The sequence below is a fragment of the Peromyscus eremicus genome, chromosome 18 (genome assembly GCF_949786415.1).
Source record: "Peromyscus eremicus chromosome 18, PerEre_H2_v1, whole genome shotgun sequence".
NCBI classification, from domain to species: Eukaryota; Metazoa; Chordata; class Mammalia; order Rodentia; family Cricetidae; genus Peromyscus; species Peromyscus eremicus.
In genome coordinates this window covers 15,859,466-15,886,404 of record NC_081434.1, presented here as the reverse complement: position 1 = coordinate 15,886,404, position 26,939 = coordinate 15,859,466, and the positions used below count along the sequence as shown (strand labels likewise).

General features: G+C 35.8%; 1 protein-coding gene across 1 annotated transcript in view; it reads right to left on the bottom strand.

The window, feature by feature from the left end:
- Positions 1-26,365, bottom strand: part of LOC131895366 (serine/arginine repetitive matrix protein 2-like) — a 90,116-nt gene extending 63,751 nt beyond the window's left edge. The window contains exon 1 of the mRNA XM_059245800.1: positions 26,167-26,365. Coding sequence (XP_059101783.1) covers positions 26,167-26,365 — 199 coding nt within the window. The remainder of the gene's footprint in view (positions 1-26,166) is intronic.
- Positions 26,366-26,939: the final 574 nt, after the last annotated feature.

The window sequence follows — 26,939 nt, the reverse complement described above, 5'->3', positions numbered from 1 at the left end:
CAGAGAGGGAGAACAAGGAATAGGAGACCATGGTAAATGAAGACCACATGAGGAAGAAGCAAAGTGCTAGAGAGGCCCACAAAAATCCACAAAGATACCCCCACAACAGACTGCTGGCAATGGTCGAGAGACAGCCCGAACTGACCTACTCTGGTGATGGGATGGCCAAACACCCTAATTGTCAAGCTAGAAACCTCATCCAACTACTGAGGGATCTGGATGCAGAGATCCATGACTAGGCCCCGGGTGGATCTCTGGGAGTTCAATTAGCGAGAATGAGGAGGGTTTATATGAGCGAGAATTGTTGAGACCAAGGTTGGATAAAGCACAGAGACAAATAGCCAAACGAACCGAAACACATGAAATATGAACCAATGGCTGAGGGGTCACCAACTGTATCAGGCCCTCTGAGTGGGTGAGACAGTTGATTGGCCTGATCTGTTTGGGAGGCATCCAGGCAGTGGCACCGGGTCCTGTGCTCATTGCATGAGTCGGCTGTTTGAAACCTGGGGCCTATGCATGGTCACTTGGCTCGGCCTGGGAGGAGGGGACTGGGCCTACCTGGACTGAGTCTACCAGGTTGATCTCAGTCTGCGGGGAAGGCTTTGCCCTGGAGAAGATGGGAATGGGGGGTGGGCTGAGGGGAAGGTGAGGGGGGCTGGAGGGGGAAGAACAAGGGAATCCGTGGCTGATATGTAGAACTGAATTGTATTGCAAAATAAAAATTAAAAAAAAAAAAGAAAAAAAAATTCTTGTCAAAACATCAGTTATACACAAGTAGTAGTGCAGAGTAGTGAATGTCTTCCTTATTTTTCATATGTCTTTAGATTAATTAAACATAGTTTATTTCTGTTTTATTTTGTGTATTAAATACAACTGATTATTGATTTATAAAAAAATATATAAATTAGGTTCCATTATGTCATATGATACTAGACATTTATCTGTGAATAACTGGTAGAACCCTTGGTTTTAAACCAGTTTTCTGCCCTAGATAAAGTTCACAAGGTGGATAAACAAAGGGTGCAGAACAGGGAGTCAAACAGTGCTCATTTCCAAAGTCCCATTTAGGATACACAGATGATGTGTCGTGGTTAAACATATCTGCATGTTAATTGTAAAGTTGATTAGTGAGATGCTTATGGTGAGCACACATCTCTTTGTCTTCCAGAAGAGGAGAACACCAGATCTAACCATCCTACACACACTAGTGAGAGAGAGAGAAATTGAGAGAGAGAAAGACTCACACATTCACAGAGACACAAAGAGAGATGGAGACAGAGAAAGACACACAGAAAGAAAAAGAGAAAGATAGAAAAAGATAACGAGAGATGAAGAGGGATAGAGTGTGATGGCTATTCCTCCTTGTCCACTTAACTACATCTTGAATTAAATAAAATTCCCGAATGGAAGTCATACCAATTAGAGATTTTTTGCTTAATTTGAAATAGGAAGACCTACTTCCAATCCCTGTCTTGAGACAGGAAGATACACTTCTAAACTGGGCCGTACCTTCTGCTGTAAGTCTATATATGGCCATGGAAGAAGGAAGCTTTTGCTCCTTGCCTGTTTGTTCTTGCCTTGCTAACAAGTCCATTCCTTCACTGGCATTTGAATCTACTTTTTAGTATTCCAGCATGTACTGACCAGCTGAGACATCCAGCCTCGTGGACTGAGCAATTACTAGATTCTTGGACTTTCTGTTCACACATATTCTTGGATTAGCTGGACTGCAGCCTGTAAATCGTTCTAATAAATCTCTTTATATATTATATAACATATATTACATCATATATTACATTACATTATATATTATGTATTACACATATATAATAAATTCTATACACACACGTGCATGCACATGCACTCACATATGTATATATAAACATTCTACAAATTCTGTTGCTGTAGAGAATCCTGAGTAATACACAGATAAAATAAAACTAAAACACAAACAACAAGAACAGCAAAATCAGCCGGGCGGTGGTGGCGCACGCCTTTAATCCCAGCACTCGGGAGGCAGAGCCAGGCGGATCTCTGTGAGTTCGAGGCCAGCCTGGGCTACCAAGTGAGTTCCAGGAAAGGCGCAAAGCTACACAGAGAAACCCTGTCTCGAAAAACCAAAAAAAAAAAAAAAAAAAAAAGAACAGCAAAATCACCATTTCTTCTGGTTTAGATCTGCTTGACTTGTTCTTCTCCTGTGAAATCTGGATCCATTCAGATTAGAATTATTTCCATGGCTTAGTTTCCAAGTAACTTTCTGTTTATGGCCAATCAGATGTTAGTATTCTACAGCTGTGAATTAAGCTGAACTTAAAACAAGTTTTTTTCCGTCTCATGTGAGGCAGATGGGTATTTAGCAAAGTTGGAACTGTCTTGATTCTTAGGAAATGTGAGAATGTGTATGTCAGCAACCTGATTTCAGAAATTTAATTTCTGATGATTCTCCATTCTCTTGATGGAATTTCATTTTTAGTGTTTGTCTTGATACTTTATAAGTTCCCACAGCCACATAAAGTCATAGAAGCAGACTCTTTGGAAGAGTAACTAAGGGGATTTTCTTCTTAATTCTGTGCTCAGTTATCAGTCAGCATGTTCACAGCACTGAGATCTTGGGAAAAGTTAAATTTCTAGATCCAAAAAAAAACAGTGAATAAGTTGCAATTAAATGTTTGATGATGAGTGTTACTAGAAATGCAAAGAAAAAGGAAAAACAAAGAAGAAAGTGGAAAGATTAGAGTAAACGCTGTCTTAAAATTAAATAGTCTGTATTGACAAACATCTCCATAATGTGAAGTTTAGGAGGTTCTTTTCATTACCAATTCTAACAAATGCTCTTGTGCATACCACCATGATGGCAATGTTTATACACGTTATTATAGTGAATCATATTTCTTAACCAAACTTGGATCTTATTTCTAAATTTACCAATATCCAACCTATAATCTTCTTTGCCTGATTTGTGTTTTTAACAATGACCTTATTTATTATCTTGCATGATAGAAACCACAGTTTAATCATTTCTTATCCTTCTAGTAAAGAGGCATCAAACATGTTTAGAGATAAACATAAATGACATAGAAAAAAAGAAAGAAAATGTAGTAAAGACATGTTTCTTAATTCCAAGATTATGTTTCCGTAAGAAATACTATTGCGCAATGGTATTCGTCAGTGAAGTTGTTTCTGGCAGGTATTTTGGACACAGAGACAAACAAGCATGACTGCATGCACATTCATGTTTAACCATGTAAGCTAAAATGATTTCATTCATGGCAAAATACTATAGTTTAAAAAGATGTTATCCAAATTAAAGAATTACTGGTGATTAATTTTTTTCTCCTTCTACTCTTGCCAATGTTCTCAAAAAAAAAGCATCAGCTAAAACATTCTATCCTTTTCTTCAAAATCATTTGGCAAGTGTTCATTTCACCCAGAGCAGTGAATACATAGAGAAATAATTCTGTGTGTTTTTGCATAATTTTAGTTTGAGTTCTACTGTTTGATGTGACAAAGACCAAATGAGTATATTATATACAATGTCACCACTTTTCATGTAATGCTAGCATATTTCTGTCAAGTGTTGTTCAGTATTTTCCAATTTAATATATGTTTGGCATGTACATTCAATGGTTGCCATATTGATGAACCCTTTGGTCTTTAAAAACACTATAAAGAGGCATCATTATCATCTCCAACTCACATTAATAAAGAAACCAAATATTAGAAACAACTTTTCAGTATGTCAGGTAAAATGAAACCTTGGCAAACTAGCTCCACATTTATACCATATTATTCCTCGTATAAAGAATAGGGAAGGTAAGGATTCATTAAAACATGCTTTTTCACAGTTATACAAACACTAAAAAATATGAGTATGTTTTGAATATTTTGTCATTTGCTTTTAATTTATGTCAGATTACAAAGCTTAATGTTGCATTGTAATGTTTTGAATAACAATTAGGTGAGTGTTTTTCTCAAATTTAGTGAGATGCTTTAATTTTTAGAAGGATCTAATTCATTTGATTAAGGAGATTCCAAGCAGGAAAACAGCACCGAATACTAGTAAATTTTGAAGTGAGAAATTATGAAGTTATGGGTACATGATATGTATGAGCCAACTCACAGAAGCTAAATCCTAGTAAGTGGACTGATAGATTAATTTATCTTGCAAAGATCTACTGCATTTCTAGCAATATCATGTACTTGTCTACAGGTAAATATGCACCAGTGCACAAAGCAAGTTCTCTGCCTTCATGGAGTTTACAGATTAGCAACTGGAAGATATGCATATATTTGGAAAAGCAAAACAAAGCCGTGATGAACATAAATTATTAAGTAATGATATTAAGGCAGATTAAGAAAGAATTTGAAATACTAAGTGGCTGGTAGTGATGGACCAATGTTTTTTTTTTTTAAATCAATTGTTCATGTAAGAATTGTAATTTGAAGGAAATAAAAAGTAAGAAATTGACAGGAATAAAATACTCAAAAAGCAAAACAAAAAGGAAACAGGAAAATCAGTAGAGAACTCAGATCCCAGCATAGTGGCTCACTCCTATCATCCCATCTCTTGGGATACTGAAGCAAGAAGATCAGGCATTCAAGCCTAGCCTGGATTACATAGTAAAGTCTAGACCAGCCTAAACTTTATGGAAATTTTGCTCAAAAAATAAAACAAACAATAAAACTAAAACAACAACGAAAGAGTTCTTTAAGATCAGAAGGACTGATATGGCCATGTTAAAGGAATACATTATATAAGTTATATAAGTAAATGCATAAGGAGAGGTTATATGATTTATATAAATACACACGTTGTTTTGAAAGAATCTGACAAGAGAAAATTAAACATGAACAGAGTATTCTTCAGCACCAGACATGAATTTCAGCAGTCCTGTAAAACTGGTTCTGATGCCAGAGTCAATGAGTAGGAGAAAGGAGTGAAAACTAGAGATGTGAAGTGGCTGAATCTTGTGCTTTAATTTGAACGTTGAAGTGGAAATGAGCACTGACTGAATGATTTTGAACAAAAGGCTGGGATGCTTTAGCTGATGCTTTTTTTGAGAGCATTGGCAAGAGTAGAAGGAGGGGAAAAAAGCATTAATCACCAGTAGTTCTTTGAGTTAGATAACAGGTTTTTTTTTCAAACTATAGTATTTTGCCATGAATTAAATCATTTTAGCTTACATGGTTAAACATGAATATGTGTGCAATCACGTGCTAGCCACTTGTTTGTCTCTGTGACCAAAACACCTGCCAGAAACAACTTCACTGAACAGAGATTTAGTTTGGCTGCAAGTCAGAGAAAATGTTCATCCCCCATAGTGTAGAAGGTATTCTAGCATTCACAGAAGAATAAGCATATAGCTAGGGCTCCTCACCTTGAAGCAGATCAAGGAGGAGTGCACTCAGAACTAAGTCAGCACTGAGTACAGTCCTCAAAGGCTCTGCCCATAGTGACCTGCTTCAGTCCCTCAGGACCCACCTGCTAATGGCTGCAAAGGCTTCCTGAACAGTGCTACAAACTTGAAACCAAGGTTTGAACCCAGGGACCTCTGGGGACGTTTTACATTCAAATCAAAACATTTGATGTGAATATATATTGAGAGGATCTGGTCAAGATAAGGTAATGATTTAACTTTATGTGAATTGACTATAAAAGATGAGAATGAAGTTATTTACAGTAAAAATCAGGATCTATACTAGAATAAATGGCATTACACTTAATAGAAATTTGCAGAAGTGGAAATTCCTTGCATTATTCGATTTCACTCAGTAGTCAGTATGCACTGCAAACTTCGAATGAACAAGAACATGAAAGTTGTCATTTAAAGCAATCACAAACCAAAGATAAACACTTATAAATAATTCTGGAGATTCTATCACTTGAAAAAAAAATGGACTCACAAACTGCAGGAAGAGATTTATAAGAACAGCAAGCAGGAACTTGAGCTCTGGAATTAGTGAATTCCACATGCCAGAGTATCTTCCAGGTGTCACAGCTCCAGCTTAGAAAATAACCTGAAACTGAGAGGCAGCGTCTAGCAATGATGAGGAGTGATGACTAGAAGATTGTTAGAATAAGAAGGAATTGGTCTGGACTTCCGGAAATCTTGAACCAAAGAGTTATAACATGAATCTTAAATGGTCTTGCCAACTTATCAGCTGATCCTGTTTCTTCAGACTGAAAGCCTCTAGTTTCTAGTCCTTATGCCTTATATCCTTTTTGCTTCCTGCCATCACTTCTGGGGATTAAAGGTGTGTGTCACCATGCCTGGTTGTTTTCAGTGTGGCCTTGAACTCACAGAGATCCAGATGGATCTCTGCCTTTGGAAGGCTAGGATTAAAGGCGTGTGCTACCACTGCCTAACCTCTATGTTTAATACAGTGGCTGTTCTGTTCTCTGACCCCCAGATAAGTTTATTGGTGTGCACAATACATCAACCACGAAGAGTCTAAGGTTTATTTGTACAATGCCATTCTCTAGAGCACAGGAACTCAAAATATGATAGAAGTGAGCAAAGAAGAGATTCACAAGCAGAGAATAAGAAGTTCAGAAGAGAGGTGTTTCATAAAGCATGTGGATATAGGTTATATAATTTGGGTTGATTGGATTATGGTTCTATTGCTATGAAGAGATACCATAACTCAGGCAGTTTATGAAAGAAGGCATTTGATTCTGTGGGTTGTGTTCTCATTGTGTCTTTGTCCCCCCTGGTTCCTCTGATCCAGCCTTGATATGATGGTATGTGCTTGGTATTTTTATAGTATGTTATGTCATGTTTGGTTGTTGTCTTAGGGAGTTCAGCTCTTTTCTGAGGAAAGATGGAAGGGGAGTGGATTTGGGTTGAGAGGGGAGGTGGGGGAAAGAGAGACTGGGGGATGAGTGGGGAGAAACTATGGTTGTAATATATGCAAGAAGTATAAAAAGTGTAAGAAAAGGAAAGCATTTAACTGGTGACTTGCTTACAGTTTCAGAGGTTAAATCCATGATCATCATGACAGGATTCACGGCAGCAGATAGATAGATAGGCCTGACCCTGGAGATGAGAGCTCACACCTTATCTAAAATGTGGAAACAGACAGACAGATAGACACACACACAGACAGACACACACACACATACACAGAGGGAGAAAGAGATAGAGAGACAGAGAGAGATGCAGAGGAAGAGGGAGGGAGGGAGAGAGAGAGAGAGAGAGAGAGAGAGAGAGAGAGAGAGAGAGAGAGAGAGAGAGAGAGAGAGAGAGACTGGTCCAAGAATTGGCTTATGAAGCCTCAAAACCCACCCCCAGTTATACACCTCCTCCAACAAAGCCACATCTCCTAATTCTTTCTAAAACAGTTCTACCACCTTGGGACCAAGCATTAAAATATATATACCTATGGGGCCATCTTCAAATCACCACAATTGGACAATAATTATCTCCTAAAAACAATAGAAATAGTAATATCACTTACAAATGGCTGAGGTTGAATTTCACAGGAATAATTACCAAGTCATGATCCTTAATGTTATATGAAATGGGAATTTCTATTTAAATTGCTTAGGCAAAGAAAATGAAGCCAATACATTATATTTAGTCAAACTATGCCCAGATATTAATGAGTGCCATATAATAACTGAAGATCATTTCCCATTGGTGCTGCTTTAACACTGTAGTAAGAGTAACATTCCCAATTATAAATATTTAAGTTGTTCATATATTTAAACAGATACTGATTTTTATCATGTAATATTTTCTCTTTGTACATATTATAGTTTTAAGAATTATTAGAGTGAGTTAAACGTTACAATACTTCACTACTTAATATTTTTTAGAAATTCGTATTAGTTTCTTGAGTCACCTAAAACCAGTTTTGATGATGTTCACCCCTGTCTCTCAACTCTTCCCAGATCCAGCTCACTTCTCTACCTTCCTTGCTTTGTGTCCTTTTGTTAATTTGCTTTTGCTTTTTGTGTTTTACCGTTTAAGACCAATTTCTTTTGCTCATGCATTCTTGGATGTGGAGTCTTACACCTGAGTATTGTCAATTGCTAGGACCTACACTCTGAGATTAAAAAAGTTTCTTCCTCTTTCTGTAGCTAACAACTCCAATTTTTTTTTTTTTTTGTTTTTTCCAGACAGGGTTTCTCTTTGTAGCTTTGCACCTTTCCTGGATCACACTCTGTAGCCCAGGCTGGCCTCGAACTCACAGAGATCTGCCTGCCTCTGCCTCCTGAGTGCTGGGATTAAAGGCATGCGCCACCACCACCACCACCCAGCCTAACTCCAATTTCTATGCTGAATTTAGTCTGACTTGGGCTTGAACAGATTTTGGGCATGATGGCACAAAATATGATATGAAATATGATGTGTGTAAGTGTACATGTGTGAGTAATTACATGCAGGCTTCATGAATCGTAACTTGGTGGTCAGAGGACAAACTTGGGTGTCTGTTGCCATGTTTTACCTTGTTTAAGCAGCTTCTTTTGCACTCTTGAGTGTGGTAAAATATATTGCCTTCAAGCTTCTTGAGATGATCCTGCCTCTTCTTGCCGACTCACCAAAGGAATGCTAGAATTATAGTGGAGAACTGAATTTTGATCCTCATGCTTGCACAGACAGAACAACCCACTGATTCACCTCTCCAAGCCAAAAGTGGGTATTTCTTTAATGACTGTTTAAATCATCGAGAATTTTATTTCTTTCGAAATCATTGTTTGGCTCTGATGATTTGTTATAGCTATTATGTATTGAATACATTATTAACACAATTAAAATAAAAGAGAAGAAATAAATTTTAGTCTGCTATGATGAAGTAGAAGGAATTGCTAGTCATACCTCTGGCAGACATAGAGACAAATCAAATTTCAACTTATTTGAAAAAAAATTAAATGATTCAGTCACGTAAATAACATTTAATAAATGGATATATCTAATAAAAGTCACAGTATTATGAACAGGGACTCTAGAAAGTCATCTAGAAAAATCTTAGTGACAGAATTGGGTTAGCTAGAAAGTGAATGCACTTTGGGCAATGATGTGGAGAATTTAAATTTTGCATATTCTGAGTCTCAGATGACAAGCATAGCCTCTAAGTGGTGACAACCTTAGCTCATGCCAGTCACACATTTGTTGTCAGGACTAGAGATATGAATGTGGAAGTTTTTCTCAAGAAACAAAGGACTCTAAGGATGAAGGTACAGATTCAGGGTAAAGACAGGAGAACAAAAATGGAGCCGATTTCTAAGATTAACCAGCTTCCCATGATTTATCAGCAGCTACAATCTTTTTCTAGGAGTGAGGAACTGATGGGCGAAATCTTGATATTTCAGGACACCAATGCAATGTGTCTTTATCTCACGTGACTCCCTGTTTATGTAAGTCATTCTTAACAAATGAAATTTTCATGAAGGTTGCTGCAGGCATGCCATATAAAGGCCTAGCTCTCAATTATATTTTATCTTTTCAGCTAGTAATAAAATTATTGTGGGGTAGATTGTAGGACTCTGTGGGTTCTGGAGGAACAAAATGCATTCAACTGTGCAAAGTAATTTATCTTTATACATGGAACTAAAAAAAAAAAAACTCAGTTGTATTCTTCTACTGCAGCCTTGTATCCAGCTTATAAGAAAAATGAGAAAACAGCCTAAGGCTATGTCAACCCAATGTCAAAATAGATTGATAAATTCACAATGAAAACATCCAAATTCTATAGTGACTTGAAATAATTTTAGATAAATTTTAATATTTTTATCTCATTTTAGGAAGATTTATGAGTCAAAGTATACATGTTAATAACCACCTCATCTTATATTTTATGACATTAAATATGAGAGCATCAAAAGATTGTGATGAATTGATGCCATGCCCAAATTTTTATGACTTTAAATATACAGAAAGTATATGACAACCCATTTTCTGAATCTTTAAGCCACTGTTGTATAGTTATGACAGTATCTTCACAAGTGGAAAAATCTATAAGATTTTGAACAGAAAACTACTTGAAAATGCCAGTGTGAAGGAAAGTGGTCCATGATCATTTAGAGGGTAAAAGCAATTAGGTAACTCTCTTTAGTTATTGGTATTTTACAAGGGTCTCACTTCATTACTCTGACTTACCTTAACTCCTTATGTACATCAGTCTATCATTAAACTTGCTATACAGCCAAGAATGACTCAGAATATTTCATTCTCTTACTCAGGCTCTGTAATGCTGGGGCAGGCATCAGCCACTATACACAGTGTATGTAGCTTCTTAAACCTCCATTCCAGAGCTAAAGTGAAAGATCATTTTAACTGTTATTAAAGTTTATCATGTTTATTTGTAAATAATATATCAGGTTAAGTTGTAGAGATAAGAGAATGAAAATAAAACATGATGTTTAACCTCTTAACTTCAGATTACACTAGGATCATTTTATTATTTATTACATGAAAACATAAGTCAAGAGATTCAAATAAGATATGTTTGAATAAAATTCAAATAAAAACATAAAAATATGTTATATTATTAGGGAATTTGAGAAAAAAATAATAACTTTGCTTTTAAAAAAGTAACATACATAGATAATAGATATATTGTTTGTTATCTATCATATCTCTGTCTCTCTCCATGTATGTATGTATGTATGTATGTATGTATTTATGTATGTATGTATTTATCTATCTATCTATCTATCTATCTATCCATCCATCTTTTGTCTATTCACATAGCAGTCACTATTATTTTCTTATGTATCTAATTTATCATTTATTTTCTTATGTATCTAATTTATCTGAACTTTAAGTTTCTGAAAACCTGTGTACATAATGCCTTTCGTTTATTTCTAAATTATATTTTTAAGAATGAGATAATATTTTTGCAAACTCAATAGGACTCAAAATTACCTTGATTTATATAATAAAGGAAATAAAATACTTTATCAGTAACCCAGATCTTATATAAATGCTACATAAGATACTATGTCCATAAGCATAATTTCATCGTACATATTGCTTCCACTGAATTTATAAACTATTACCTAGGGCTTCCGTTACGAGACAGCAGGAAATGGTTTCAAAGACTGTATTACATCATTTCAAATAGATGAAGTGTTAAGGGGTAGCTGAAGTTGGTAAGTCCTAAAATAAAAATACATGGAAATAGACATGGTTTCCAAAAACTTCTCCCATTGCTTTTTTAATTACTTCCTTTCTATTATCATTAACTGGCTTAAATGAACACTTCTGCATTGTCTTTCACTGAGAAAAGCTGTCAAACTGTAACTAGGTGCAAAGGCCTTAAGTTTAATAACAAACTGAGTTTCCTAAGTAGTTCAAAGAGGGAGCAATGTGAAAGAGCTTGTGCACATAGATAAGCACTGGAGAATCCAGGAAAATAGAACAGAGGCATCCCCAACGGGAGGGTATGTTTAACCTGTCTTCCTACTGGAATGCTGGGGATGAACGCAGTTTACAACCCTGTAATCCTTTGCCCCTTTTTGGGCCAGGCTCTGCCTATAACCCCCAGGATATTATGTTTGTTTATCCCAGACTCCCTTCCCCTAAATCCTTGAGGATTTCTTCTATGCCACAAAGCTCACCCTTTGGAGTGATGTAACATGTTTTTTTTAATAGCCTAAGTGACATCCATGATATCTCATTGCCCGGCAGGCAAATTCTGACTCCCACAAGCATTATGTTTATATCAGTCATTCTCCCTAGACCCTTATTTTGAGCATTGTAGCTAAGTCAACAGAACTCATATTATCAGATGAAGCCATATGTACATGTGTTTATTGTAAAGAGCTTCAATGTAAACTTGTCTTAAGCTTTGTTGTACTCTTAGGACTGAGTTAATTGTTATCAGAAAACCTTTTTCCAAAATTATGCCTTGTGCTTAATTATGGCTAAAAGAAATGAACTGGTAGACTCCCTGAGTTTTGGTCCAGCACCAGTATAAAGTTGGGCTGAACTGAGTTTCATTCTTGTCTCTTTGTGGACTGCTTCCCTTTTGTCTAGAAAGTCTTCAGGGACGCCCCCACCATCTGGTATTTCAAGATTCTATTAACATTATATATGAAATTCTAATGAGAGACTTGTGGTTTTTTTCCCTAAAGAACTAGAAAATTTGCATTTCAAATGAATAACAAGCTTAAAGCCATACGTTGTCGCCGATGTATCCCAGTGTTCAAAGCTCTGGTGTGAGCCTGGAGAACTGAATCTGAATCCCTAGAACACATCCTAAAGCCAGCCATGGCAACAAGTCTCTGTAATCTACTCTCTGATATCGACATATGTTACTGCAATCATACAGAGGAATGTATAATCCATGTACAGATACACCCACACATACCATACACACAAAGACAACTAAATGTGCAGACAAACCACACACTAAGTTCTCCAAATTAAAGAAAGTTTAAGAAAAAAGCAAAACAATAAATAAAATATATTAATTTATGAGTCTTTCATAAGATCTGCTTTAGTATTACATTTTAAAATTCGCTTTATTCATTTGTTTGTTTAGTTTTGTGTTTGATTTTAGGAGGCAAGACCTCATGTAGCCAAGACTGGCTAGGCCTGTAGTTGAGCAAGCCCTTAAATTCCTGATCTTCTTGACAATATATTCCAAGTTCTGAGACTCCAGGTAAGTGTCATCATACACCACACAGACTTTATACTCCTTTAACACAGACTTTATACTCCTTTAGAATTGCTATGTTTTCTACTATGAGAGACAGACCTTTGAGCCAGAGACTTTTGCACTATAGGCTAAGGGGAAATCAAGCACAACATAAGAGTTATTTTCCCACATCTGACCACCTGGCCACAATAGTATAAATACTACCAGGCCAGCCCTTCCGTGCTTAGTATTTGTAATTTATTTTTGTTTTAAATTTCTTATGGTGACTTCAAATTTACAGAGTATTTTCACAATGTATATGATTACTGCTTCCTAGGATTTTCTTTTATTTTTATTATTGTAAAAATGTCGATGTGAGATCATGAGAAAATATAATATTAAATGTGTGGGCTAACAAGAAATACTTTACCTTTTCCTTCTATTAGTATCCTCTCAAACAAAAATTATATGAACATACTAGGAGTTTACAATGATGTAGACAGGATAAAACTAAGTGCAAACACGTGGTGCTGTCTTTTTAATCTTTGGTAACATGGCAAAATATATATTTTCATAGTCAAAATGAAAACTAATAGATGGATCACTGCTTAAACTGATTTTTAAAAATCATAGTGCAAACAGAAAAGGACAATATGAGAAGAAAATAAAAAGAAATGAAAACCTTTTAAAACTCATATATCTCAATCAAACTGTTACTAACAGAAATGAAATCAGTTAAAAGTCAGGTAAAAATCCAAAGTGCTCATGTTTGCTAAATTGAACTGACACATACAAAATTCTCTACCTCTTTTTCTCTTTCTCCTCTCTCTCTTTTACATACATACATACACACACACACACACACACACACACACACACACACATACACACACATGAGAGAGAGAGAGAGAGAGAGAGAGAGAATGGTTTTTCACATTGCTTAAGGTGTTTATTATATATATATATATATATATATATATATATATATATATATAAAAACAGAAGATAAGGTTAACAAAGTTGTGTGAAAGAAGAAACTTTCATGCACTACTGGTGCCTTGGTATATGTACAGATTCACACAAAATAAATGAATTAAAAAGTAATTAATTAAAAATATATATGATTGGAAGGGTTCCCCAAAGGCTCTGAGCCTAGATTAAGGGTTTCAGGCAATTATTGGTTGCTGAGAGAGGGAGAATCAGTCTTCTCTGGGCATGAGGCCTCTGATGTGTTATCCAACCCCATTCAATCAGCCCTAATCATATATGTTCAACACTAAATGAACTCAGCAGCTTATAAATAAGAAGAATAAGAGGCCATAAATCTGAGAAGACAAGACATGTATTGGGTGCAGGTAGGAAAAGGAAGAGTTGAAGAGAGGAAAAAGAGGGAAATTATACTTCACTCATATATGTAATTTCCCAAAACTATTAAAAAAGAGAGTCTAGGTACTTGTATTTTGGTGATAATAATGGTTATATTTTGAAGATCATGAGACATTCATTCTACAGAATGCAGGAATCATACAGTATAATACACAATTTGAAAAAGCATAGTGTTTAATTGGAAAGGAATTAAAGAGGAAGTGTGAAAGTAAATGAATTTGCTTATCACAAAAAACATAATACAAAATGACTAAGGAAAGAGTAAGCCACTGAAAATATGAGAAGTCAAAAACCAAAACCTTTCTTTTTAAGATTATGTTGGTTTGAATAATAATCGCCTCCATAGACTCATATATTTGAATGCTTTGTCACCAGGGAGTGGAACTGTTCCATAGGATTAGAAGGACTAGGAGATGTGGCTTTGTTGGAAGAAGTGTGTCACTGGGGGTGGACTTTAAAGTCTCAAAAGCCAGTGCTAGGTCCAGTCTCTTTCAGTGTCTGTGGACTGAGATGAAACTTTCGGCTACTTCTCCAGAAGCAGAACTGCTGGCTACCATGTTCCCTAGCATGATGATGGTGGACAAAGCCTCTGAAACTCTAAGCAACACCCCCCAATTAAATGTGTACATTTATAAGAGCTGCCTTGGTCATGGTGTCTCCTCACAGACTTAGAACAGACCAAAAAATAAAAGTAAAAATAAAAAATAAAGTCAGATACACACACACACACACACACAAAAAAAAAAAAAAAAATGTTGAGCTTTGTAGCTGACTACTGCAGTCCCAGAACTTAGCAATTGAAGGCAGGATGATCAAGTGGAGAAAGTCAGCCTCTTTTATATAGAGTTTGAGGCTAAACTTGCTGAATGATACTGTGTCATAAAACAAAAACAGACTTAAAAAAAGAGAGAGAAGAAGGAAGTTAAGAAAATACAAGAAGCATTTAACAAACAGTGATTTGTTATGTAATTTATTATTCGAAAGTTAATTAATACAATAGATGTAATAAAGAACACTTATGAAGAATAGATTGTGTTACAGTCAGGGTAGAAAGTCAAATGTTTTCCCTGACACTTGGCACCAAGGCAAATATGACTTCCTCAGCCTTACCCTGGATTATCATGCCCATGCATGGAAACGGAGAGTAAAAGGAGTTTAGTGACTAGAAAAGCAACTGTAAAATTGTCCGTGTTCTTCAAACAGGACTGTCTTGTGGAAAGTGGGGAATAAATAAAATAATACATGATAAATGTAAAATCCCCTAAGGTGTATAGGTAAATTAGTATGATTGAATCATAAAACATGCTCTATGTGTTAGTAGCAAAGAGAGGCAAGTATTAGAAGAAATTCTCATTTTTAAATAGTGTCAAAATGAGGATGATATTCAGGTTGACATGTAACAGTTTGCACATACTATATATCATCAACAACTAAAACCTGAGAAAACTAAGGAGGGCTTTCTGAATGTAGAGCCCTACATATTTAGGGCTGCTTAGATTTCATAACAGAAACGACCAGTTTCACACAAATTAGTGTACGTACTCAGCAGGATACTTTCTGATGGCAGTTCTATTAAGATGTAACCTACATGTACTAAATATATCATTGAAAGCACAGAATACTATTCTTCCTATAATCACAGTTGTTCAAACAGCCTAACTATGTAATTTTGGAAAATTATCTTCACTTCAACATGAAACCCTGTTCTCAACAGCATGTACCCCCTCACGCTCTCCAACTGTTCCTCAGATACCTCTGACAACTAACAGCCCATTTTCTGTGAATATTTACTTATTCGGTTTATTTCATAAAGTAGAATCCTACAAAAGGTGGTTCTTTGTAAATATCTCAAGTGAAAGTCACCTTTAAAGGTCATAGACATTGAAGAATGCTTATGATTTCATTAGATTTCACTGCTACATGATACCCCATTGTTTGGTTTAACTCTGTTTTTACTTCTGCACTATTATGAGTACCACTGCTGTGAGCATCCATGCACCATATGTTGTGAGAGTATACCTTTTTATTTCTTAGATAATATCTTGAATTGAAATCACCAGGTCATGTGAAAGTTCTGTGCTTAACATTTGGAGAATCTACTATGTTGTTTTTCAATATGGCTTTACCATTTGACATTGTAAGTAATAAGACACAAAATTTTAACTTTCCAACAATCCTAAGGTTTTGAAATCAGAAACCACTTAGGTACAAACTGAGATGAAATGTTATATTTAAATACAGGTCACTTTATTTTGAGAGAGGAAAAGAGGAAAAAAATTATGTTAGTGAAAGACCTTACAAATATTATTGAACTATGAATATTCTTATTTGAATGAAAAGTTAAAGTGGTTAATTCATGTAAAGAAAAGATTAATTTATCCTTAATTTATCCTGTCCATAAATACTCAGTAAACAGTGATTATTTAACCATAAAATAAAATATTAATTTGTATCACTTTTTATTTAAAATAACTATTTTTATACATGCTCAGACTTCAACTAATAAGGATGTGTTTCAGACAAAATCAGGTTAACATAATGAAAATTTGAAGGTTTTTCATGATAGAAACTTTCTAGAAGTGACAATTCCCATTTTCAGTTCATTTTGTAAATGGTTGTATAATAGGAGACCTGTTGGTGTGAACCAAAGGAACAAGTTTATTCATGCACTAAAAATTATTTCTGAACTACTGCATGCTTCTTCTCCTACCATTCCTATTAGAGATAATTACTGTAATTCATGTGTTACTGGGAATCCTATGAGCCTGCAAACAACATTGCAATTATCAGCTCAATTTTCAGAAAAAAGAAAAAATACTTTATGAAATCTGACAGCCACCTACAATTTGATATGTGGTTCCAACTCAAGGTTGATTGTTTTTACCACATCCTCAATGGAGAGTACAATTATTCATAGGGATATAATTAGTTCATTAATTACTGACATCTTTTCTCAGGTTAAAGTTTCATACACATGATCACAGAGTGAGTGTTAAAGATATCAAGACTGCAACTGCTGAGATTGAGATGAATCTATAGATTTCAGTAGATAGTATAAACAGTTTTCTTACATTTAACTTTGTCTGATCTTTGAGGATGAAAGACCTTTCCACCACCTATTGTCTTTCTTTTTTCTTTTTTCAGTGTTTAAAAAATATTTATTGTAGAGATCATACACCTTCTTGAATAGCAAGATGTTTTTATTTTATTTCTTGAGGCTGTTGTTAAAGGGATTATTTTCCATGTTAATTCTTCAGCACATTTTTGAAGGCCTATAAGAAAGTTGCTGTATGTTCAGTTTGAATTCTACTACTACATTGTAAGGGTTAGATGTAAAAATTGTGTGTGTGTGTGTGTGTGTGTGTGTGTGTGTGTGTGTGTGTATGGGATTGCACTCTTTAGTGTTTCTTATATACAGGAACATATCACCTGAAATGGATTATTTTGACTTATTTTCCAATTTATAATATTTTTTATCTTGTAGTAAGTAAGACTTTGAGGACTACAAAGCTTAAGAATGAAGGAGTAGACACCCTTATCTTATTCCTCATTTTAGGAGAAATACTATGCGTTTTCTGCATTTAATAGGATGTTTACTATGAATTTGTCATTTACCCCCTTGATTATATAAATGTGTGTTGATTCTTCTTCCATTTTTTTCAGAGATTTTTAACATGAAGGGATGTTGGACTCTGTCAAAGATGCCTTATGTAGTTTATATAGTAGAATCATTAATGTAATACATTGCATTTATTAATTTCTTTATATTGAATAATCCTTTTATTGATGGAATGAAGCACACTTGAACATGGTTCATGACATAAGTGATATATTGTTGAATTCTAGTTGTAAGACTTGAAAGTTTTGCACACATGTTCCTCCAAGAGATTGGCCTGCACTTTTGTGTTGTGTCTTTTTCTGGTTTTAGTATCAGGGAAATCTGTGGCCTCAAATAATAGATCTGGAGTACTCTTTCACTTTCTAGCTATAAAATAAGTCATAGTTCGTTAAAGCTCTGATAGAATTCGGAAAGAAATCCATATGGGCTAGAATATTTTTGTTTGGGGATTATCATTTACTTCAGCATCACGGCTTGTTACCGATTAATTACCTGTGTTTATAGTCTTTTGATTAAATTTTGGTTCCTCATGTGTCTAGAAATGTATCTTTTTCCACTAGATTTTTCCTATCTATTGGACTATAGGTTTTCAAGGTTTACATTAATGATCCCTTAAACATCATTTGGTGTCTGGTGGAACATCTTCCTTCTCAACATTTATTTTATAAATATGGGTCCTCTCTGTCTTTCTTTTGGATATTTCACCTAAGCATTTACCAATTTATTTTTCTTTTCAAAGAACCAAAAATCTGTGTTTAGTTAGTTCTTTGAATTGTTCTATTCATTTTAATTTTATTAATTTCTGCATTGATCTTTATTATTGCCATTTTCTGGTTTGGTGTTTGTTTAAATCTTGTTTTTCTAAGATCTTTGATATTCCTCTGATTTTTCTTTTATATGTTTTATTTGAATATTATACCTATATATATGCATGTGTCCAGAGTAGGTCAAAATTCAGCCCAACATAAAAATGTTAAGGCTGCTTAAAGTATTAAGAGATTGTTTGGTGATTTATTATTATTACTATTATTCATTATTATTATTTATAACTTGATTGTGCTGTTTCAATGTTGTTGTGCAATGTGAAAGCATCAAGAAATCCAGACAGAACATCGAAGTCAGGACACAGAGATAGTCCTCTGCTGCTTGAACTGGGTTTTCTGAGTAGGTTGAGTGCAGAGGAAAGTTCACCTCTTGAAGTCACTTTGTAGCTGAATCATAAGAGATATTTTTAAAGGTCTGTTTGCTGATGCAAACAGGAATGAATGATTTCTGTAGTGCCTATGTGGAATGCCAGCATCTGCACAGTGATGGACTCACTGTTGGCTGTGATTTTGAACCTGTTTTTCCTTTTTCCTATTGGTCTCCACCCCTCCCTGTGCTGACTCATACACTACCAAGGGACATTTCTCCCCTTTCTCCTCCCCTCTCACTCTCTCCCTGTCAGTCTGTCCTATCCATATTGAGAGCATAATTTACATTTTCAGAGGCCCTTGTCTTGTCCTAGGCATTGGCTCCAACCCATGGCAGTTTTCCTTACTCTGCACTGAGAACAGGCTTGGGAGCTCTGGGACAGCACTTGGACTCTTTTCCCTTCTGTTTTTCTGCCCAAACTTCTAATTCCCTTTCTGTTGCTGAAGCTAGGATTTTCCTGGCATCACTATTACCTATCTCATGGGATAACGACTCTCCAATTTTCCCCGTTTATTCCACAGGGTGTTTAGCAGTTGGTGTATTGACACTGCCATCCGTGGGCTACACTTGCCTGATTTTAATCAATTCATTGATTTATTTTTCTTAAAATCTTTATAGCATTGCTTTATTTTTGTTTCTACCTGGTGTGCTAGGTTTTTGGGAGCCTTTGTTTTGTTCTGTGATCAGATATTAGCATCCTAAATTAGCCTCATGTAATCAGAGAGTTTTGTTTGCTTTCGTGGCTTTAGCTATTGTGGCTTTAGATATTGCTTTATTACTGCTGTTGGAACATAGCCTTTCATTTGCCACCATGTATATGAACTCTCTGTGCATTATTAAAGAACTTATCTAACATCTGATTTGCTGAACATGGTACTAACAAACTTGTATCTTTTATGTCAATGCTTGTTGTAAACTTTCTAGTTCTAAATTGCAAGCATATCATGATATATGATATATGGTTCTCTGGAAAGAAAAAAAAATTCTTTTAATCCAATAACATTAAATCCAAATGACAAAATATTTACACTTGAGTGCAATGCCTTTGAAATAATATGTGTGATTTTTGTGCATTCTTTTTCCATTCCTTTTTCCTTAATATTCTTTCCATATTTTTTAATTTAAAGGAGTATTGTTATTTTTGCCATTTCTCCCCCAATTTGTATGAAAGATATATTTGAGATCTTATTTTGTTTGTTATATTATAATCAATTGGTTAAAAAGTATATTACTATTTTTTAATTGTAATTTTTACTAGTGAGCGATCTTCATTTTCTGGTTCATTTCTATAGAATCTCTTAAGCAGTGACACAAGTTGATAAAGAATAAGTTTGGGGGTCTTTTTATTATAATAAGTGAATTACCAGAAAGACTTGAAAAGTACTTACATTCTGGGGTATGAGGCAAGCTTTCACACTGATGTGGCTCTAGACTTATGAAGGAGAAAGTCCGCTTTCTACATCCTGTCAAACCTACCTAGAAGATGCATTCTCAGTATATTCCTAGAGTCACAAGACCTAGTAGATATACACTGTTTTAAGCCACAGTGTTGAGGTAGTAGGTGATAGAGATAAAGCAAATTTAGAGAAAAATCTTTGTCTCATCAGCACATTCATCCATCTCTCAGACAAAATAAGGATGGCTTAGAACACTGTGATCACTTCCTGTTGAGCCCTTTCCTTTCATCTTCCTGGCTACTACTGTTCAGAATAATGGGCCCATCTTGTTTGGTAGGTTAAAATCCCACAATTAATTGGCAACTTGATTACCCAGACTACTTTACTAAAATGTCGTTCATCATCTGTTCTAAAACCTCAAAGCTTCTCTGTTAAATGTTTTACTTTTATTTTTGCACATGTATGTGTATAGAGTATGTCTTCACCGTGTGTGAGTGTGTGCATGTGTGTGTGTGTATGTGTGTGTGTGTGTGTGTGTGTGTGCAGACTTGCTAGTGTGAGTGTGAACACGTGTGTCTTTTTTTCCCGCAATCGCTTCCCAGTGTACATTTGGAGCCAGGGTCATTCACATGAACCTAGAGTCTTGTCTAGCTAATTATGCTAGTCTAGCTATTCACTTTCCTCAGGGGATCTCAGATACCAGACTCCAGGGTCCTGGAATTGTAGCAGGCTGGCATATCTGCTCAGCATGTACGGCATTTGGGTGAGTGCTGAGGATCCAAACTTCAGTCTCGCTTACCCACTAAACTCTTGTCCCATCCCACCCACCTCCTCCTGAGGAAAATTTTAAGATGTGGTTTCATTTTCTGGCCCCATTCACAGCCATAAAACCCTCAGTTGCTGTCTTTTCCTAGTAGGGAAGTTCATGCAAGTTTCAGTTTCATAAGTCCCACTAAATAAATGTACATTCTCAAGCAATGACAAGAAGCAAAGGACTTCTGTGTCACACTCACCCCAGCAACTTTACTACATCATTTATTTTCACTCTTACATGAGAAAATGGTCACCTTAGCCCTTGATGCATTTTTCTTTTTGAAGGTAAACTGTCTCTTTATGAATTATTCTTTGTGTAGAATAGCTTTATATAGACTTAATTATTCCTGCTTCTAATTCTTTGATCATAATCGGTGAAAGAAGCAAAACTTGAAATTGGTGTTTTATTGCAAGTAAAATTCTTCTTCTAAAAAAAATAGAGTATCCTCCCGTTAGACTGAACACAGCATCCTTTTTCTATTTTAGGTCACCAGAAAATGCTTGGCTGATTCCTTTCATCACTACAGGATCCATTCTTTTCTGTAATTTTAATGTGAGGCAGGTGAGGCTGCCGAGATGGGGAATGCAAGCCTCGGGAATGAGCAGATATCCAAAAATCTCACCTCCACCATGAAAAATTTAAGTGATACAGTGATGAGCTAAAATAAAAAAAAATTCATAGACTAAAACTTGGCATGGCACTCTTTCAGGTCTGATAATGGCTGAGTAGGATTAATGGGAGTTATCTGGTGTTAAACTGGGAGGCAAGTGCATTTCCAAACTAACGTAGAAAAGACTGCACACTGAAGTCAAGTTACATCCATGTTTGTTTTTTATCTTGTCTGCCTCTTGTTCAAAGAACTTTAAAAAATGTTGGAACTCTTTGAAAGTATTTTTTGAGACCTAGATAGCAACGGTGAACAGTATTTCCTATTAAGAAATATATCCCTCACCTAGAAAAATTTCTGAACTGATATTTTCACTTTAGTGGACTTCTTGTCTCCTCTTCTTAGTAGCTCCCAAACAAATACTAAACTTCAAATTATTCCTGTAGTCTTAATAAGTTACAATTCCTTTGATAATATTTGTGTTTTTAATTAAAATTATCCACCCATTAATGCCCTTTAATTTGGATGCAAATAACTAGCTACAGAAAGGCTCATGGTAAGTGAAGCAAGTGCAGATTCATCACAGTCCACACAGAGCACAGCTAAAGGAAAGATTATTTGTCTCACGATGGAGACATAAGTGATGCTTGCTTCTGAGGATGTTTTTAGAGTGGGTTAACTGATCGAGAAAATCAGTCCTCAGAAAAGTTGGCACCAGATATCCATAGATCTACAGAAAAGCCATTGCACCTCTCCATTTTCAGGTTTTCCTATGTGACAGTATGCATCCCTGACTGCTGCTGCCCTTCTCCACTCATCTGTGACTCTAGCTTCGTTGGCCTTCACATATGAACAATACACAGCAATACACAGTACACCTCATACTACTTTTCAGGAAATCTTCTAGAATTGCAGTGATTGAATCCCAAGGTTCCTTGAATTCCAAGGAATCTGCATTGTAGACCGGGTCTCTACCGGGTTGTCAGTCTTTTTGGTGTGTGGACATACATTGCTAACCTATTTATTAGCTATCACGTGGCCAGTCCAATAAATCACTCCCATACATGGTCTATCAGTACAGTTCTTCTGGAGAACCTTGCTTAGAGCTTAACATATATATTGTTCGGAAGGTATATGCCATGTTGATATTCAGTATCTTTTCAAATCATTGTTATTCCTTCAAGAAAAATTTTGTGATGTGTCTGATTTATAAAAAACAAACAAACAAAAAACCCAAACAAACTGTGCTTTAGCCAAGGAGGATGACAAAGAAACAAAATTTGATTCTCAATGAAATAAGCACTGGGTAGTAAAGTACAAGTGTGCACATGCTATTGTACAAATGTTGAACAGTAATAAGAAACTAGGTTGGAAGGTGGAGGACGGCTCAACCTTGGTAAAGTCTGAATCCTTACAGAGCCTTCAACATACAACAGTATCATGGAATATGGTTTCTTCATTTAGAAAACTTGTACTTACTTTAGGGCTAAAAAATTTTAATTTAAGTGTAAAAAATGAATTAAGATACTATCTTTGTTACTTCTTTTTCATTTGATTTCATATTTTCTGCTCCTGAGGCCTTCAGGGATATGTAAATTAGGCTAGCAGTTTCACAAGGCATAAAAACAGTACATGAAAAACTTCTCTATCTTTCTATGCTCACAATGAATCTATTATGTACATGGCATGCAAATATTTGCAATATGTCATATCAATAAAATGTTCCCTAAAAAAGAAAGAGTGATGACTAATTCATTATTTACACATTGTTTTCCTGTTCAGTGATACAGAAAGTTTGAGAAGAACATAGCAAACTTAGTTAAAGTGTGCTATACTTAGAATGAGCATCGAAATACAGTCTTCAATAAAGCAGTATTAGTAAACCAACACATATATGAATATCTTAAAGGTAAACTCTTATCATGTATTATTTTTCTAGCAAGGCTAATTAAATTCCAACAACTCTCTTAAATTGATTAGATTATAAATCTTATACTCAATATTGCTGAATAACTTTGATGAATCAATTTTCTAGAAATTGAAACAATGGATATAGTTTTGACACTATCCTTGCTTCCATGAATATATATATATATATATATATATAACATATTAAAATCATAAACTTTTTACTTATAAGGTAATAGAGAAAAGGGCATAGGTATCCCTATTCTATAAGACAAGATATTAGGCTACATCTAACTTTTGCAAATTAGGTCAATAAAGGTTATTGTCTTTCTATTGTATCAAATTCTGCTTTGGAACATTAACTATTATTTTATTTAATACATATTCATAACCCAAAATGAAAAACATTTTCAGAAGAATGTTTATTGAACTGTGGTTATCTGGTGCTGTAGTCATTTAATGCTGCTGTAATAGGATATGGCATAGTTGAACACTTACGTTGAATAGAAATTTATTCTTTTGCTCACAGATCTGTCGTGTGAGAAGCTCAGGGGCAGAGCACTGGTATCTGACAATGACAAGAATGTATGTCTCTCATGATGAAGAAAAGAAGGCCAGTTATAAAGAGCGAAAGAGGAAGAAAGGCTTAACTCAATTTTACGATATAGCACATGCTCCAAAGCCTAAACCACTCCAGTGAGAACAGAAGGATTCTGATCATGAGAAAGCAGGAAGAGGATGCTGGATGAGACTTGCAAGTATTGGATATCAAAAAAAAAAAAAAAAAAAAAGAAAAAAACCAAAAACCTTAAAAAAGAAAGCTTGATTTCTAGTGGCTTAGTTACCCATGAGTATCCTGCTTATCACTTCAGAAAGTTGACTAAGGACAGGACAATATTAATGTATTACAAACATATAAACTCTTCCTTCATTCATTAGGACTGCAGGTAGGGATAGGGTTCCACACCATCACATCTTCCCCCCTGACTTAATCATCAGTGATTAGGCCCTACTCTCCAACACTATTGTATTCGGAATGAAGTTCTTACCACATGAATTTGGGGATGCATTCAAATTATAGCAGTTGTCAGTTGGGTAACAGGAAATTGAAGTGATGTTAACATTGATTCTGAGACACTGTTAGAAACTGGGTGGAGAGTAGGTACACAGTATAATTAAGCAGATACCATTAATCCATTACATGAAAGAATAATTAATGGATAAATAATTAATTTGCCATGTTGCTGAACTAATGACATAAGATGTGAGTCCACAAAAGGTAGGGTAGCTCCATAGTTTCAGAGGACTCTTGTGTAGATGGAAGCTTCTGTCCTGCCAGGTCCCATGGCCATTCAGTCCCAAATAAACACACAAAGGCTTATATTCATTATAAACTGTTTGGCCTATTGGTCAGGCTTATGACTAACTAGCTCTTACACTTAAATTAATCCATAATTCTTGTCATTGTTTAGCCACCTGGCTTGGTACCTTTTCTCAGTTCAATATTCTCATCTTACTTCCTCTGCATCTGGCTGGCAACTCTGTCTCTGCCTTTCCCTTTCCCAGCCTTCTCCTAATCTGGTCACCCTGCCTACACTTCCTGGCTGGCTACTGGCCAGTCAGCGTTTTACTAAACCAATGGGAGTAATACATCCTCACAGTGTATAAGAGCGTTATCCCATAGCTCTCTTGAGCCTTCTCTTATGTTCATGCTTGTCATGTTCCTCTAGAACCTGAGTTTTGTTTAAATTACAAATATCTTCAAACACTTGGCTCAATTACATCATCGACGGAAAAAGAAACTCAATTCCTGTATTAAAGGACAGCTAAATTAGGTAGTTGTTCTTTATCCGTGCAATTTTTCTCTTTCTTCCCTCACATTAAATTTTAACTGGTTCTATATCTAAAAAGAGAGATAAAATTGGAACTGAAAATGCTTTAAATTCCACATTTGTAGTGATGTTATCTAACTGCCACTTACCAAGGTCAGTGCATGCTGGGAGTTCTTAAACTTTATTGTGCATGAGCATCTCCTGGGAGCTCTTACAAATGCCTGACTCTGGTTCCTCACCCATAATTACTGTCAGAGATCACAGAGGTAGAGAGTGTTGCTTTGGCTTAAGTTTCACAGGGAATTCTTATTCAGGTTATTGGGAAACTACACCCTGGCTGGTTAATAAGATTACTCCGATTTGTGCATTTAGCTGAATCCACTCATTTCGCAGTCTCACAAGAAGCAAAAAATAAAATCTTAAGTATGAATCATCTGGTGAGTTCATTTAAAGATTTTTTTTTTTTACTTTAAAACTTTGTCCTCTGCTATTGTGATCCCAGTAAGTCACAGTCACTTTCCCCATCTATTTTCTAGCTAACATCTGCGTGAAAATCTTCTTCCCACACTAACAGCCTGTATGCCAGCCAGTCACAGAACGACCACGTTTGGAATGCTATTCTTATATAATTGCTGCCTGTGGAAGAGGATACCGCTGTGCGTGATGCTCCTTCGTTAGTTACGAGTTAGACTGGAGCTTGAGGCTTCACACAAGAAACTCCTCATTTTCTGCAGTTTAGCCGGATCCTCCACTGCTCTCTCAGTAAGCAGGAGGCAGATTTCAATCTCAAAATCAGAAAATCAGGTGAGCACACCTACCCGGGGCACATTCATTCACTAGCAGCGGGTCGTCTCCTCCTGTCCCTGCATCTCGACTCCAAGGGACGGCCAGCTGCAAAACAAATGTGGTGCAGGCCCCTTGCCTAGAAGGACCGATTTCTACCAAGTGGGAAATTGATGAAGATTGTGTGATTCCAGTCAATTTCACTCGCAATGGGTAAGAAGTGCTTGTGCCCATGCTGCTGTGGCTCATCCAGAGCAGCTGCAGCCATTTACCTGAGTCTAGACTAGATGGGGGAGAAGAAATAGAGAGCACAGGAAATACGAAAACTTATGTTCCAGGGAGATTATGCCCTGTCTCTTTACAACCAAAAATTATGAGCATTTCCCAGATTAAGTTATTCAAAAAGCTCATGTGTGTCTAGTTGCAAAAAAGTGTTGTAGTTCCCAAATGTATCATATTGTTCCAAAGGATACAGGATTTATTTTCAATAGACTACACATGAGAACACAGGTCTCCTTTTGTTGTTTGTTTTAAATTTGATTTTAGGGCTGGGGATATGGCTCAGTGTATAGAGTGCCCATCTAGGATGCATGAAGCCATGGGATATATCCTTATAACCATAATAACTGAAAACAGTGCTACACCCCTCTGATCTTAGCACTTAGAGATGGATGTAGGCAGATCAGAAGTTCAAAGTCATCCTTACTGTTTAGCAAGCTTGAGACCAGCCTAGCTGAGTAAAATCCTGTCTCAAAACAAATAAAACAATATATATCATGGATGGGTACTAACAACATCCTTATGTAAA